Here is a 17,178-nt window from a genome sequence, read left to right on the forward strand (position 1 = left end):
TTGAATCACTTCTTCTCCATTGTTCCCTCCACTTGAATTGGATTATAGTAGATAAAATATCATCCATGCATTACATTTTGAATTTAAATTCAAAGATATTTGAGTTTTGAATTTAGAATTATTCAAAATTTTAAATGAAAAAAAAAATATTTGAACCCTTAGCATACTCAAATTATTTAAAATATTTAGAAATATTTAATAATATTTAACTATATGGCAAATTATTGTGTAGACCGTAACAAAAAGTACATTTTAATATACTAAATGTATATTATTCATGTACTGAATGTCTGAATGTACATTATACAAAATAATGTATTTTTAGTACTAAAATAATGTATATTTTTAATGTACTAAATGTATATTATTTTTATACTGTATGTACATTATTTTACAATATACAAAATATAATTTACACAGCTTGTATGGACCATGGTCCACACAATAATGATTGATAAGATGGGCCATACATTCAATATTTGAGCTATTAAATTATACAATTGACAAGTTCATCAACTTTTTACAAATCAGTTGGCCCAATCTTTGAAACCCAATTAATTTAATGGTAGCTATATACTACTCCCATGAAGAACTAAACTTGAAATTTTATGATTACCATTATACTATGAATCAAGATCCAAAACGAAATTTAAATTATGTGTCTGCAGTTAACATATTATGTACCTTTAATTTATTCATTATGAGTATAATTTCAAGTGAAATTGTAGTGTAGTTAAAATAATAATATAGTATTTGTTTAATGAAATTGGAGGGTGTATAGAATGAAACTGAGTAGGTGATGTCACATATTGTTGGGTATAGTGTTAATTGAAATTGTAGTGTAGTACATTAAAATGATACTATGGTGTTTGTCAAATGAAACTGCAGGGTGTATACTATGTGTGTAGCAATTTTTGGTCTGCAAGAGTTAATGGCAACAATAATTGTTTTTCCTCATGGAATTGCTTCAAATGGCACCATATAGATCAGAGCCGTCTTTTAAATTTTTGTGGTCCCCTTTTTTTTTTTTTTTTTTTTTGTAAATAAATGAGGCTCTACCAAAAGTATAAGCGCAATCTTTAAAATCAATACCGTAAAATATATAATTTTATTTATATATTAATATTAATTTCTATTTCCAATATAAAGATTGTGTCAAAGATTTTGAACGATTTTTCCATAATCATGCTCAATTAATTAGGAGAGATAAGTAAAAGTTGAATTGCAACTTTGGTAATCAAAGAAATTTGGGGAAAAGTTCTAAAATTAGTGGAGGAAGGAAGAATATTTCCTTCTTCAGTGTGATTTGGGGAAAAGTTCTAAAATTAGTGGAGGAAGGAAGAATCTTTCCTTCTTCAGTGGTGGTGCGTGATTTGGGGAATAAAACTGATGAGTTTTAGGCAAGATAGAAAGACTAATGGGCTTAATTACATTTTTTTAAAAATTTCTTAAGCAACTAGGTAAAAAATAGATATAAAATCCTCTAAAATTGAGGCTATGTGCTGGGCAAATTATATCGTGCATCGCGGTGCATAATCAATTATGCACCGTGCATCAAAACGACGTCGTTTTATTTAATGAAAAGAAACGGAATCTGTTTTGCATCGTTCCGCAAAAAATAACTCTGTTCTTCAGTTTTATTTTGTATACACTGCAGTTTCAGTTCAACACAACTACAGTTTCATTTCAATATAACTACAGTTTCATTCAATATTTATACACTCAAATATGTGAAAATGTTATTTAATTTTTATTTTATATACACTATAGTTTCATTAAAACACAACTACATGATCATTTCGATATAATTACAGCTTCATTGTACAATATACACTCAAATATGTGAAATGTTATTCAATTTCATTTTATATATACTGCAATTTCATTTCACCACAACTATAGTATCATTTTGATATAACTGCAGTTTCATTTGATAATATAAAAATAATACATGAGGCAGTATCGATTTAGATACACTGTAGTGTCACTCCGTAAACACTAACTGCGCGTCGTTTCTTTACTTAAAGAAACGGTGCCGTTTTGATGCGCGGTGCATAATCGATTATGCACCGCGGTCCACGATATAACGACTGTATGTCTGTATGTGCTGTTAGGTACTATGCATAGGCCAAAAACCGTCCCTGATATAGATGCTTGGTCCATAGCGCTACGTGGACCACAGTCCACAGTAAAATTTGCTATATTCGACTAATTGGGTTGGGATTGCCTCACAACCGTAGAATATTAACAGTATAGCTTCTAGTTTGTTCCAATAAAAAAGCTTTGGGCGGTGAGAAACGTAACAAATCATATTTTTGTCGAGAAAAAAGCAAGGACACTAAATATTGTGATGCAACTTAAAGGTACCGTAAACGCAACGGTTGTGAGAATAATTGTGGTGTGAAAAATAAGAAAGCAGTAGTAGTGGTGAGGACGTTGATGCATGATTAGAGTGTGAATGTGATTGACAGCACAAAATTGAAGAAACATACACCCAATTAATCAAATCATACATTATTGTCGTTTTGCCTTTTTTATGAGATGAGGTTAATTGAATTGGTTGGTGTCTGGAATTGTCCAGGCCACTTGGATACTTGTCTTGACAGCTGATTTCTATTTACATTGCATTGTTGGGTATCTATGAAAGCTCAGGACATGAATGTTGACTAAAGTGAGGAACTCAGAATTGTTTTTTTTTTTTTTTTTTGGGTACATGAATGGTGACAATTTTTAACCAAAGCAATTGAAAAGAAACAAAAAATTGCATCATGACATCAATCTCAACCAAATCAATCTTTTTCTAGAACAGTTATGCTTGTCTCCTCACTTTGCAGTAGATTGTAGAAACATTGTATATGGATGGCCAACAAGGTGCTGATTGAGTTGTTTGGATTTTAATTAGGAGATTAATTTATCTTAAGAACAATTTTTGTAGGTGATGGGGTTATTGGTTGGCCAATTAGGTCAATAACTAGTCTAGGGACCAAATGCCTGTCCAATACATGAATCCGAGGCTCAAGGTGTGGGATTTAACTTGAAGTATACCTTACAAATATGTATATTGTAAAATGAAATTGTAGTATAATTAAAATGATATTGTCAATCACCTTGTGTTCAGATGGCACCTCTATGGATTTCTTTGAGGAAATTGAAGGTCACATGATCAAACTCCGATGGTGGGGTATTGACTCTCTTTGAATTGCACTAGTTAGAGAAAGTATAGAACATATACTACATTGTAACAGAGTCAATAGTATTTAAAAAAAAAATGATACTTTAGGGTTGCAATAATAAATCTATTGTGTGTATAAAATAAAACTAGATAGCACAACTCGTACATATATGTATATTGTCAAATAAGGAACTTGTAGTATAATTATAATGAACATATTATATGCATAAAATGAAACTAAATAGCAGAACTCATGAAGATTGTAATGGAACTAATATATATTGTGTGAACCTGTAATGAAATTAAAATGATACTTTAGTGTTGCTATAATGAACCTATTGTGTGTATAAAATAAAACTGGATAGCTGAGCCACTGAGACTCTCTCTTTATATATACATGTAATCTGTACATTTGTGGAATTAAAATGATACTTTAGTGTTGCTATAATGAACCTATTGTGTGTATAAAATAAAATTGGATAGCAGAGCCACTGAGACTCTCTCTTTATATATAACTGTAATCTGTACATTTGTAATTACATTACTGAATATAATTCTATCAGTTCTCATCTGGTATCAGTTAATTTAGGGTTTCTTTCCAATAGCTGACGGATCTGTTGAATCTTCAGAATGGGCCGTTTCTAATATTGGTATCTCTTCGATCACATCGACCGCTCACCACTTTATCAGTATCAAACTGACCTACAAGAACATCATGTTTTGAAGAGCCCAGGTTGTTCATTTTCTTAATGGTCATGATTAATGGGGTTCATTGATGGTACGAACCCATGTCCGACGGCTTTGCTTTTCGGCGGTGAAGACGGTACGCCGGCGCAACCCAATCCCGCGCATCGAGCTTGGATTCAACAGGATCAGGCCCTTATGTCCATGCTTATGTCATCATTATCCGATGAGGTGATACCGTTGGCCATCGGTCATCACACTAGCTGGGCGGTTTGGATTGCCATCGTCGGTTCCCTCGCGTCGTCATCTCGCTCTCGCGGCTTAAACCTACTCGGCCAGCTGCAGTCGCTTCACCAGGGTGATGCGTCCATTGTCGATTACATCGGAAAAGCAAGAGTTTTGGTTGAAGAACTTACCCTCGCCGGTCGGCCTACATCTCTCGAGGAGTAGAATCTTTACGTCCTTCGAGGGTTACGGCCTGAGTTCCGGGGTCGCGCATCCTCCCTCAATGTTTGTGGCCAGCCCATCACGCTCCAGGAGCTCACCGATCTTCTTGGTGCGGAGGAATTTATGACGAGTGGTGGTCCAGGCGGTGGCTCGCCAGCAGCCTTTATGGCGCAGCGTGGAGGGCAGGAACGCGGACGAGGCTACCAGTCTCGTGGTAGTAGTCGCAACTCCGGCCAGAACAATGGCCAGTTCGGTCAGTCGCGCGGTGGTGGCGGCGGCTGGAATTGTGGTGGCGATAGGAGTGGTAATTGACAGCCTAAATGCCAATTGTGTTGAGTGCTTGGTTATACTGCGGTCACGTTTCATCTCCGATATGTCAAAAATCCTCAGGCTAATATAATATATCAAGAACCTCCTTCAGATTCTCAGGGGTCTCATACTTGGTTTACAGACACAGGTGCAACCAATCATGCTACCCCAGACATGACTGCTCTTTCTATCTCGGAGGAGTACAATGTTAATGACACGTTACGTGTCTGTGACGGTATTGGCTTATCTATTAGTCGTGTTGGTCATGCTACTTTTAATACTCCTTCTAGGTCTTTTCAATTGTCTAATGTCCTTCATGTTCCTCGTTTGTCTACATCTTTATTATCAGTCCAAAAATTTGCGTCAGATAATAAAGCGTTTTTTGAGTTTCACCCGTCTTTTTTTGTTGTGAAAGATATCAACACGAAGGAAACTCTTCTACAGGGCAATAGCTCTGGGGGCTTTACAAGCTTCCCATTCTAAGTTCATCTCCTACTGCATTTCTTTCAACTCGAGCCTCCGCGTCAATCTGGCATGACCTTTTCGTGTTCTTAGTCAGATTCGTTCGTCGTGTTTGGTTAGTGGTTCTAGAAATATTATTCGTTGTACTTCCGGTCTATGTAATGCATGTCAACTAGGAAAATCTGCACGTTTTTCCTTACCGCGTGTTGAGTCTTCTAGTTCATGTATTCTTGATTTAGTTTATACAGACATTTGGGAACCAGCTCCCATGCTCTCTAATAATGGATATCGTTACTTCGTTATTTTCGTTGATGACTACTCTCATTACACTTGGTATTTTCTTATGGCACAAAAATCTTATCTGTATGCAAATTTTGATACGTTTCGTGCTATGATTGAGCGATCTTTCAATCGTAAGATTAAATCCATACAGTCTGATCTAGGAACTGAATATAAAGCTCTAGCAGATGTCTGCGCTGAGGTAATTTGGATTCTCTCTTTGGCTCTTTGCCACGTGAAATTGGCGTGACTGGTGTGTCTATTCCCAAGCTGTGGTGTGATAATCTTAGTGTTACGTACATGTATACAAATCCCATTTTTCATGCTCGCACTAAACATGTGGAAATTGATTATCACTTTGTTAGAGACAGAGTTACAAATGGAGATATACATGTTAATTTTATTTCAAGAAAATATCAACTGGCAAATATCTTACTAAAGCTCTACTTGATCCTAGATTTTCTTTTCTTAGAAACAAACTACAAATCACTATAGGGAGTATTAGGACTTTATGTATTTGAGTTAGATTATAACTCCATATCCTAATCTCACTATGACTCCCTATCCCAGTCTCACTGGAACTCTCTCTTTATAGATACTTGTAATCTGTACATTTGTAATTACATTACTGAATACAATTCTATCGGTTCTCATTGCATACTTCATTGTTACTATAATAAAACTAGTGTATGAAAAATGAAACTAAAAAACAAAAATAATGAATTATGTAAAAGCCGATAATGATTTTTTTTTTTCTAAAATTAAAATCAAACGACGCTGTTTCACTTCATGTTCAATGTTGCTACATAGACCAGGGTCCAGAGTAAAATTTGATTCATGTATATCACCCCTTGTTCACCTATTTGATGCAGTACTCTACTATGACTTAGCAACCTTAGCTTGCAACCTTGCTATAAATACTTTGTCCCATCTAATGGACTGGGTCAATTTGCACACCATCAATGGAGCAATTAGCCTAGTGGGAAAATATAAAAACTCTTTACATCTTTATCATTTGACTTTATATAATAAAGTTGATGCAGATATTGCAGTTGTCAAATTCACCATGAAATTTGGAAATATTTTTTGTATTGAAAAAGAAAAAGAAAAGAAAAGGTGAGATGATGGCTAAGGCTGGGCCTACAAATAGTAGAGTTCATTGAACCTGCAAACATGCATCTTTCAAAGATGTATGTGAAGGGGGCAAGCAATTTTCAACCACCTTCTACTTCTTCATTACACCTCCCCATCAATATTTTGTACTCAACACTTCAAACATGGCTGCTGCTCTGCCTGCCATCATTTCATCTTCATCATCATCATAAAAGATATTGTTTTCTAGTTTGCTTGTATATATCTACATATTCTTCTTATCTTCATCTTCCACCATCTTAGAATATAATTTCCCTCAAGGAACTACTTTTCTAGAATTTCTTGCCTGAAAATATTAGTATGAAATATTCACACGTATTGCCCACACAAACAGCTCAGTTGATTCTTAAGTGATTGATTGTAAGCAAAGGCATAAGCTCAACCCCTGATAACTGCAATGCGAAAATTTCACCTAATGTAGTGGGTTTTTTTTTACAGACACCAGACACTGTTCTTTCAGCTAATGAGTAGTCTCCGCATGAACAGCTCAGTTGATCTCTAAATGATAAATTATAGACGAAGACAGCATCAAACGCTGATAGTCACAGTATAAGACTTTCACCTAATGTGGTGACCTATTATGAACACCAAACCGTGTAAAAGTTCTTCTTATGAATAGTAGACACTAATTTTCTCACCTAATGAGTCGTTGAATCAATATAATCTACTCCACTATCCTATGAGCCATGGGGCAAGGGAGTTTTACTAACAAAGTAAGCCTAAACCCCCCAATGAACAGCAAGAGTTGCTAGAGGGAAGAATCAACCAAACAACACACCATTCTTTCAAACAAAAGGAAGAACTGCAAAACCAAACTTTTCACAAACTGACTCAAAGTTTATTTATATAACAATTGTTGCACAGTACACAGCAGGAGAAGCAAGGAGGCTAATGTAATAGGACACAAACATCCTCAAAAAACCAAGACTGAAAGGCCAAGACAACCTAGGAAAGGTTGCCATGGCCAGAGCCTTAGCATCAGTATCCATGCTCCAGAAGCCCAGTACCACACAACAATCTCATATCCAAATACATTATTACAAAACCAAACAGACTCTAAACATGACAAGCATAATATGTTTAAAGGACTCCACACAGACAATATTACACAAAGAAAGTACACTCTGCGTAACAAGCAGTTATTCCAAGTATAACTTAACGACACAAGCATATATTAAACTTAAAGTACTAGACGACTCCGGGGGGCTAGGGGGGGTGATATCGAGTGGAGAAAGCATATCGAAGAATCAATGAGGTAAAAGCATCACCATGTTAGAGCGCTCCACATCCAGGGAACTTAATTGCTGGTTTAAACCGGTGGATCTTCGGGTGGCATGGTGCCAGTGAAAGAAAACTGTTGTTTCAGGACTGGTTAGCTGTATTCTCAGGAGACCATGGCCAAGAAAGTTGTGAGCCTCCGAGGAGGAGGAAAAAAGGATTCAACAGGCGGGTATCGGTGTACCTGCAAAAATATGGTGAAAAAAGGCGGCCACCATGGCTCGGTGGAAAACAACCAAGTCGCTGAAAAACTCCGTGACCCCAGAGCAGATGGAAGAAAAAGCATAAGCATCTACACTTCCATTTGCTCGGGGCTGATCCAATAAGATGTTTATGGTTTCGAGTTCCCTGAATACCCTTTGTATGCGATCGATGCCTTCACATCCACATCCATATTTGTGATACGATTACGAGAGGATGTCACACCTCCACAAGTTCTCCACGAGCAATTCGATTGCACTGCAAGTCATGGAATTGCAGTGTAGAAGATTCAAACCGAGCAGACTCTTTCCCAGTTTCCTAAGCGAAGGAACACTCTTGCTCGATACCATAGAGCAACCCGACAACGAAAGAATCTGTAGAATTTGTGCGCCACGAGACAGTGCAGCCACCCCGGAATCAGTTATCGAACATTTCGAAACATCAAGATCATTAAGTAAAAGGCAGTTCTCAGCAACTGCCACCAAGCTCGCATCAGAGATCCTCCTGCACCCGTCAAGATTCAACATTTCCAACGTCTGACCGTGCAACCTAGCGAGGGCTACCACCACTTCGTCCGTCAAATTCAGGCACCCGCTAAGATTCACCTTCACAAGCCCCGCCTCGCAGCTCTCGAGAAGCGGGAGAATAGCAGCATCGGTTATTCCATAAAGCCCGCTGAGGTCCAAGTGATGGAGCTGCGGGCAAAGCTTACCCACCATAGCCAAACTAGCGCTCCCAAAACCCGGACAGTTCCGGATGGACAATGACCTAAGAGTTTCGCACGGGGACAGAGCTAGTGTTTCGGGAGCTATATCCTTGATGGCCATACACTTCACCACGCAAAGTGACTTTAACTTGCTGCAATTCGAAACAGCATACAGAATCCCGGTTTGGGTAATCCTATTGCACTCCTCCAATTGCAAACCCTCGAGGGATCCCGCGGCTTTAGTGAAGGCCACGAGGCCATGATCAGATACAAAGCAACACTTGCGAAGACTCATCTGTTTTATATTCGGACAACCCTTCCCCAACGCTTCAAGACTCAAGTCTGTGGTTCCCCGACACGAAGTGATCGCCAAAGAAGCCAGAGACTGCAGACCTTGGGCATTGCCCATAACCCAAAAGCCCTTCTGGCTCACATTCTGAAGCCCACCGAGAGAAAGACAAGTGATCGCTTTGCCATAATGTCCAATAACAGCAAGCGAGAAATCGGTGATGTTTAAAGCGTGAAGTTTCACTTTCGTTAAGACAGCAGAAGCTGATGATAGCAGGCTCGCGACACCCTGATCGCCAACTAGAGGGCAGTCCTTGATGGTGAGGCACTGCAGTTTAGTACAGTACCTTCCGATTGCTCGCAGGCCCTCGTTACCAATATTGGGACACGATTCGATTGTCAACGAAGTTAAATTGGTGCATCTTTCCGCAATTGCAACAAGACCTTTGTTGGAAATTGAAGGGCACTGGCAAAGATCCAGCTTTTCCAATGAAGGGCATTCCCTCGCGATCTCTAAAAGACCTTCATCTCCAACATTAGGGACATTCCATAAAGATAGGACCTTTAGGGATGGGCAACCACGCCCGATTGCCGATATCCCAACATTAGTAATTCCACGGGCAGAGTTGCTCCCTCGAACACAGAGCTTCCCGAGTCCCCCACGGCTCGAAGTCCCGACTGCAATGGCAGCCAATCTAACATCGGTAGCTTTCTTCCCTTCCACGGACCTCGAGAGGTACCCATCACATTCTACTTCGAGATCTTCATCAGCAGGGCTCATTTCTACATCGTTTGAAGCCCCGTTAACTTTGTCAGCAATAGATAGATCCTGGTGGCTCTTGCTTCTGAAAATTTCGGAATTGCGGACACTACTCATGAGCATGAGCCAGCGCTTGGAAACACAAGCGGCGGAACTCCTTTCACGGCCCCCAGACAAACGTCTAAAGATCTCAAAGAGGCATTCATCAGGAAGAGCTTCGATGGATGGTTTCTTTTCCTGAACTTCAACAACAAATGGGCCGGTAATCCTCGCCCGCTTTCTAGAGGGGCAGTAAACATCCGCATGACCAAGAGATAGCATGAGGCCCAAATCTGCAGAGCACAATGAGCTCCCAGCAAGGAAGTCATCATCACCTGAAAATCAGAGTGGGGACTAATTAAATATCTTTCTTCCAGGTAAACTGCATATATCTTTATACCTAAAGTTGAAGAGAAAACAATTCTTGAAACAATCCAAACATTTTATTTATTTTTTTTGAAAAATCTCCACTTTTTTGGACAAATGTTTAGAAGATTCACAATTTGTGGCACCCTTAAATCTAACAATATAATTCATATAGTTTACATGCTGTATCCTACATGAATCCCACTAGAAATCCATATTAGGAATCAACTTTTAGCCATTAACAACCCTAGCCAAATGGATCATAAAATTTAATTTTGTCAAAGTTTCATACAATAATTTCCAATCTTCTACTCAAATTCTGAACAATAATAACATCCATAAAACAGTTACCAAAGATGCCCTCTTTTTTTCATAGCCAGATAGAAGTATATAGAATCTATGAATTCAATTGGTTTCCGAAAACATGTTTCTTTCTGCTACAGATAGAAAGTATTCCATCATTAACAAGTTGCCAATAACTATGTACTTATACAGAGACAAGTTTGCAAAGAAAGAAAATCAAGAAAACTAAATCTAATATTATTCCCAACATAAATTAACAAATAGGTTGATCAAAAAATTAAAAAGAAATCAGAAAAGAAGAAGAAAGAAAAACTCACCACTGTAATTAACAAGAGTAGGCATGGCTGTTTCTTTTCAGAAGAAACCCCCAAAGAGAGAGCAAAAAAGATTAGATTTTGCAGCAAAATCAACACAACCCAGATTAGGATTTCGGCCAAGATTTGCATTCCAGATCCAAAGCCCAGATTTTTCAAGCAAAAAACCCCACTTAGAGTAGGGAAAAAAAGGGGAAAAGCTAGAGAGAGAAGGAAAGGAGATGGAGGAAGAAGAAGAAGAAGATGGGGTTCAATTTCTTACAGTTTTTGTGTATATATACATGCACATAAATAGTCATGGTCAATTTTGTGCTCTTAAATTAAGTGTATTTGGTGAGGTGTCAGGACCATAGTTAGATACAAAAACCATCACCTGCTTCCTCCCATTCTAACATTGTTCAATGTATCATTCCCTAATACCGGCACTTCCAGTCATCCTTCTCACCTCTCCACTTGCTATCTTCCTCCCTAACCTAGCCTCTTCTACAATTAAATACATTTTTTTTTCCATATGAATAGCTCAGTTAGTCACAATAGTAAAATTTAAAAAATAATCTGAAATCGAGTCTCACCCGCGACAGTGTAAGAGCAGCATCTCAAAATGAGGGGCTCGTTGTTGCAGTTTGTAAAAGTATAGTCTCTGTGATCAGTTGAGTTACCATGATTTAGTCTAGCCTCTGTGATTAGTTGAGTTACCATGATTTAGTCTAGCATCTATGTTCAACTGAGTTATCATGATTTAGGAATTTTTTGGATTGATAATTCACTTTTTAAGAATAATATTTTTTTACTAAATTAATACGGCATTCATTTAATATTTAATTACAAAGTCATTTCACAAAATGCATAAAAATTACATTTTTTTTTGTATCTATCTATCAATCACCCATTGATTGAAAGTGAAAGTCGCATAATAATATTTAAGTAAATCAATAATTGAAAAAAAGAATTTGTATGGCGGCACATAAGTTATACTTCCACCTCAAATAATAATGTTAATGGTATAAAATAGTAAAATCTTTTATTTTAAAACTTAATACTCCGTACAATTCAATATGATTTATACTAACCTTGCACACAATTTCTTTTAAAAAAATAATTTATAAACATTTAAAATTGTTTATCTAATTTTTAAAAATGTTGAAAATACTTTTTTGAAGAAAAAAAATTATAAGAAGAAACTATTAAACAAATAATAATAATAATAATAATAATAATAATAATAATAATAATAATAAATGTGATGAGTAGTGGTAAGAGTAGATAGATAAATACATAGGTGATAGGGGTGGGTAGGTAAGTTGATGGAGTATATATATAGATAAAATGAGGTAGAAGTTTATAATTAAATGAAATGATGATTATAAATTAAATTATTTGTATTTTTATATTTGAAAATCCAGAAAACAAGAAAAAAAAAAACTATTTTTAGTTGAGTTTCTAAATTGAAAACTATACAAGTAAATATATTTTTAATTTTTTTATTTTTAAAAAATTTAAAAATTCTTCAATTAATAAGTGTGCCCTAAGAATTCTTTAAAGAGTACTACTCCCAGTACTCCTGTAATTTATCATGTACTAATGGGAGGAAAGGGCAAAAAGGACAACAACAAAAAGTGAGCAGTCCATTGCTATCAATATTCAATAGTATTATCCATGTCATTAAATATGAATTAAAATGAGAGTACATCTAATTAATTATTTTTTTTCTTTTTGCGTATTTCGTTCCTGTAACGGTATTTGACTGGCTCGAATTATTTATAATATTTCATAATAATTAATTTAATATTAATATATAAAATTAATATATTTAAAACTATTTTAAAATAAAATTAATATTCAGCTAATTAGTGGCTGTGGAAATGGAAGAACGAACGGATTTTCTCAAATAAGGAGGCGTTTCCATGCATGGCCATACTATACTCCATGCATGCAAGCTTGAAGTGGAAGAAGTGCATGCATGCATCCAACGTGGCGCCAATGAGAGAATCGTGCTACTTAGCCTTTCGGGTGTTCCTCTTTCTTTTTGATCCAAAAAATAAAATTAATATTAAGCATAAAAAATAAATTTTAAAAATTATATAAAGTTGATGGATGAAATAACACTTTTTCCCTCTTTTCGGTTGAACTTATCTACAACATATATGTCCAAAATTAATACATGTTTTTCTTAAAAAAAAAATGGTTCGTATTCATTATCTTTACATATTTCTGCTCCGTCTAAATACAGTGGCTAGAATGTTCATACGACTTATCCATATCTCGTCTAAAAAGAAAGGTAGATTATTGATTAATAATGTCCTTACGAGCTTAGCTTAATGGTACAGTAGGCAGTATTTTGGAGGAGATATCAATGTTTAAAATTTGGTGACGGCAGAGAGTGAGAATTATATCTAAAGTGGACAGATCCTTTGTGTACATCGGCATTTGGTCATGTCTCCTGATTCATTGAGTCACTGTGATTTACATCCTCTCAAATGTTCCGTTGGAGATTCAACCTTTTGGGAGAAGGTAACACTTGTGTGAGACCGTCACACTAATATGTTGGATCTTTGACATCATTAATCAAAGATCTGATGACTCGTCTCACGGATTGAGATCCGTGAAACGATCTCACACAAGTTTTTGTCTTTGGGAAAAAATTAAAGCTACTGGCTCTATTACATTGTAGTATTTATTCATATACTTTCTCAACCTTCTGAAACACAAAGAACCAATAACGCCTCCACTGAAGCTTGAACTCATAATCTTCCAAATAGAAGTCCAACCCGGATACCATTAGACCACATAGTCCTGGTTTAACGTATTTAATTAATCACCTGCTTATTTGAAAAGTACTACTCCGTATTGCCTAAGAGGCTATTTATTACTTTTCCATCAATTAAATTATTCAAAAAAATAATTGTAGGGAATATATTTTTGAAAATAATTTTATTGAGAAAATTAATTACTATATTTGGTTAAATTACACTAGAGTTATAACAATTGAATTACTAAAAAAAGTCATTTAAATTTTCTTAATTTAAAAAAAAAAAATCTTCAATATGCCCTTATATCACATATAAACATGAAATCCTAACTTAGATCATTAATACAAAAAATTTCCCATAATAATAATAATAGTATTAGTAATAATAATAATAATAACAACAACAATAAAAATGACATGGACACTTTTTTAGTGAATTGCAATCTTCTATGGTGAGTTGAGATCGTCTCTTTAATGGTGAAATGTTATTTTTCTTCAAATAATTAAGTAAAGCGATAGAAAAATGTGATAAATTTATAATAATAAAAATTAACCTAGTACCTAAAAGATAAACATATACGGAGTAATTGAATATGTTTTATATTTTCCATGTTCATTGGAAAAAGAATCCACCATTTTATAGGCCAAATTTATTTGCCTTGATTTTAAAGAAGGGATAAAGTACAAATAAGTCACTGAAGTATTTGAGAAACATCAATTAAGTCATCAAATGCAAATAACCATCAAATAAGTTATTGAACCCGGAAAAAAAAAAAAAAGAGCAAATAAGTCATTGAATCCGGAAAAAAAGAACAATTAACATTTTTAACAGGTTAACTTCAGGTGTTTGCTGACTGGATTGGCAAATGTTTATTTTATTTACGTTTCTTCTTCTTATTATTAATATTAATATTATCCACTTGGATAGTATTATATTTTAAAGTAATTATAATCAAAATAGTTTTGTCTTGTTGAGATTTGATTGATTGATTTATTTATTATTATTTTTTCGTTGGATCTTCTGTTTAAAAAAATAATAAATAAATTAGATCTAACCAAGACAAAACTATTTTGATTATAATTATTTTAAAATATATTAGTATGTAGTGGATTATAATTATTAAAAAAAAAACGTAAATAAAATAAGCATTTCGCAATCCAGTCAGCTAAAACTGGGATTTAACCTGTTAAAAATGTTGATTGCTCTTTTTTCAGGGTTCAATGGCTTATTTGGAGGTTATTTGAGTTCGATGGCTTAATTGATGTTTCCCAAATAATTCAGTGACTTATTTGTACTGTATCTCTAGGAAATATGATTCTTAGTTGACCCAAAATTTTCAAGTAAAAAATTTCACTAAATGTGAGTATAATTTTTTTTTTTTTTTTTAAATTTTCAAAAGTTCAAACTTTCTTGATACCAGTCACCATTTAAGTTTTGCAGGGTAATAAATAATCTTTATTATTATTATTATTATTATTATTATTATTATTATTATTATTATTATTATTATTATTACTATTATTATTATTATTATTATTAGTCATTTTCAAAATATTTTTTAAATTCTTTATTTTCTCTATTTTGTAAATAAAACAAAATATTTAAAAAAAAATTGTACAATTATTGCTAGTTGCACGATTTAGGTACAAATTTCATGAAATTCTTCTTCTGCTTTATAAAGCGTTGACTGTTATTTAGCAATATGCTAATTTAGCACATTTAAGGAGTATACCAAATGTTTTTTTTTTTAAAGGAGTATACCAATTAAATAAGTTATTTGAACTAGCCATTTTTACCTTAAAGGCTGATGAAAAAAGATAAATCACAGAAGTTTACCTAATACGGAGTAATAAATACATTGCATATTTATATATAACAACACTAATCAACCAGGACTATGTGGTCCAATGTTATCCGGGTTGGACTTCCATTTGGAAGGTTGTGAGTTCGAGCCTTTAATGGAGGCGTTATTAGCTCTTTGTGTTTCAGTAGGTTGAGAAAGTATATGAACAGATACTACAATGTAATAGAGTTAGTAGCATTCAAAAAAAAAAAAAACTGCAGCTAATAATTTCACACATCATGAGAGAAGGAAACAGATGTGCAGATTAGCTAGCCAACCTTGGCCAGACAATAGATTGGGGTACTTCAGTTCTCTCCAATCCTCCAGTAGACATTGTCAACTTCCTCCGGGAGGACGCGAACAATTCTTCTTATTTAAGGGTTAGATAAAGCTCTCTTTTGAGGGCTTCAAATGTACCCAAAAAAAAAAAAAACTGCAGCTAATAATTAATTATCAATTAGTGGAGATTTCAACATAGATATTTATAAATTTAGATTAGAGCAATAAAACTTGAGATCCTAAAATGAAATGCAAATTGATCGAGGTGGATTCAAAAATATACAAATCCAAATTGGCATTGCAAGTGGGTGTGGTGATGATGAAGCTAAGGGGATTATATTGCCATGAGAGCCTGGAAATGCAGGCTGGCAGCTGCAGTACATTGCATGTGTTCTGCTCCGAAAATTATATATATACTCCCACGAAGTATAACTCTCGTCACGTGTACAAATTTTATGGGGTAAATAAAAGTGAATGAATAAAAATAGTAGCCCATTTTATTGTTTAAATCAATCAAATGATGACAGCTCATCAGGAAGTAAAAAAAAAAAAAGTTGAAGTACAAAGTAAGAACACATATAGTATTACTCGTTCTACTATGATATCTTTCACAAAAGTAGGTTTACAACTTGGGGGATTTTTATTTTTAATTTCCCCCTAAACACAACTTGTTTGATTATTTACAAACAAAACAAAAGAAAAAGCTGGTTTAACTTGTAATATAATCAAGAAACTAACAGGGAATTAAACAATATAATGCAAAACAATCTGGATTCAGGAATTACAACTGGCTTTCACGCCCCTGATTGCGGTTTTCTATGCATTTGGCCTTAGTTTTTTTCCCTCTTTTATTTTATGTATGGTTGTACCTTAGCTCCTTGACAGCAATGAGCAGATTTAAATATTGACAAGTGACAATATAACCCAAACACTTTTTCTTTTCTTCAACGGTGGGTAGCATACTAACATATATAATGTATTACAATATTAATTTATTGACAAATATATCGAATAAAATTAGAGATGATCATGATTTGTAAGTTTGAAACAATACAGTTCCGGTTTTTATTCTGAATCGGAACTCATATGGTTCTGGTTTTTAAAATATTAAAACTGTTGCAATGTTTGATAAAGTTATTTTAGAATTAAAAAACTATTGAAATGCTAAACTTTGATAATTTTGAAAATAAAAATTAAGAAGTTAAAAAAATAATCAAAGTAAAATAAAAGTTTGAATCGAAACTGAACCTTTCTAACATCAAAGCATGGATAGATCCGGAAATCGGTGGTTTGGATTGACATATATTGGTAAAATGGGTTTGTTTTCATATATGAGTATTAGGGATGAACTTTCAATAGATTTGAGATGAATGCAGATCGTCTAATCTGCTAAAAATAGTTTTGAAAAATCTTATTTGCTATAAAAGGATTTGAAATATCTCATCCGCTAAAATTGATTTAAAAAATATCATCCACATTCACATTCACTAATGGAGTGAATCCAATTCAATCCAATTCGATCCGCTAATGACAAATTTGGTGGATT

At 34.6% G+C, this 17,178-nt stretch overlaps 1 protein-coding gene across 1 annotated transcript; it reads right to left on the reverse strand.

Moving 5' to 3' along the window:
- Positions 1 to 7,321: 7,321 nt before the first annotated feature.
- On the reverse strand, positions 7,322 to 11,038 carry LOC109186585 (EIN3-binding F-box protein 1-like). Its single transcript, XM_019336633.1, has 2 exons — positions 10,764 to 11,038; positions 7,322 to 10,112 (listed from the first exon to the last, which is right to left on the reverse strand). Exons 1-2 carry the CDS (start codon positions 10,786 to 10,788, stop codon positions 8,191 to 8,193), a joined length of 1,947 nt encoding a protein of 648 aa, XP_019192178.1. The 5' UTR covers positions 10,789 to 11,038; the 3' UTR covers positions 7,322 to 8,190.
- Positions 11,039 to 17,178: the final 6,140 nt, after the last annotated feature.

This window comes from Ipomoea nil, unplaced genomic scaffold (genome assembly GCF_001879475.1).
Source record: "Ipomoea nil cultivar Tokyo-kokei standard unplaced genomic scaffold, Asagao_1.1 scaffold1407, whole genome shotgun sequence".
NCBI classification, from domain to species: domain Eukaryota; kingdom Viridiplantae; phylum Streptophyta; class Magnoliopsida; order Solanales; family Convolvulaceae; genus Ipomoea; species Ipomoea nil.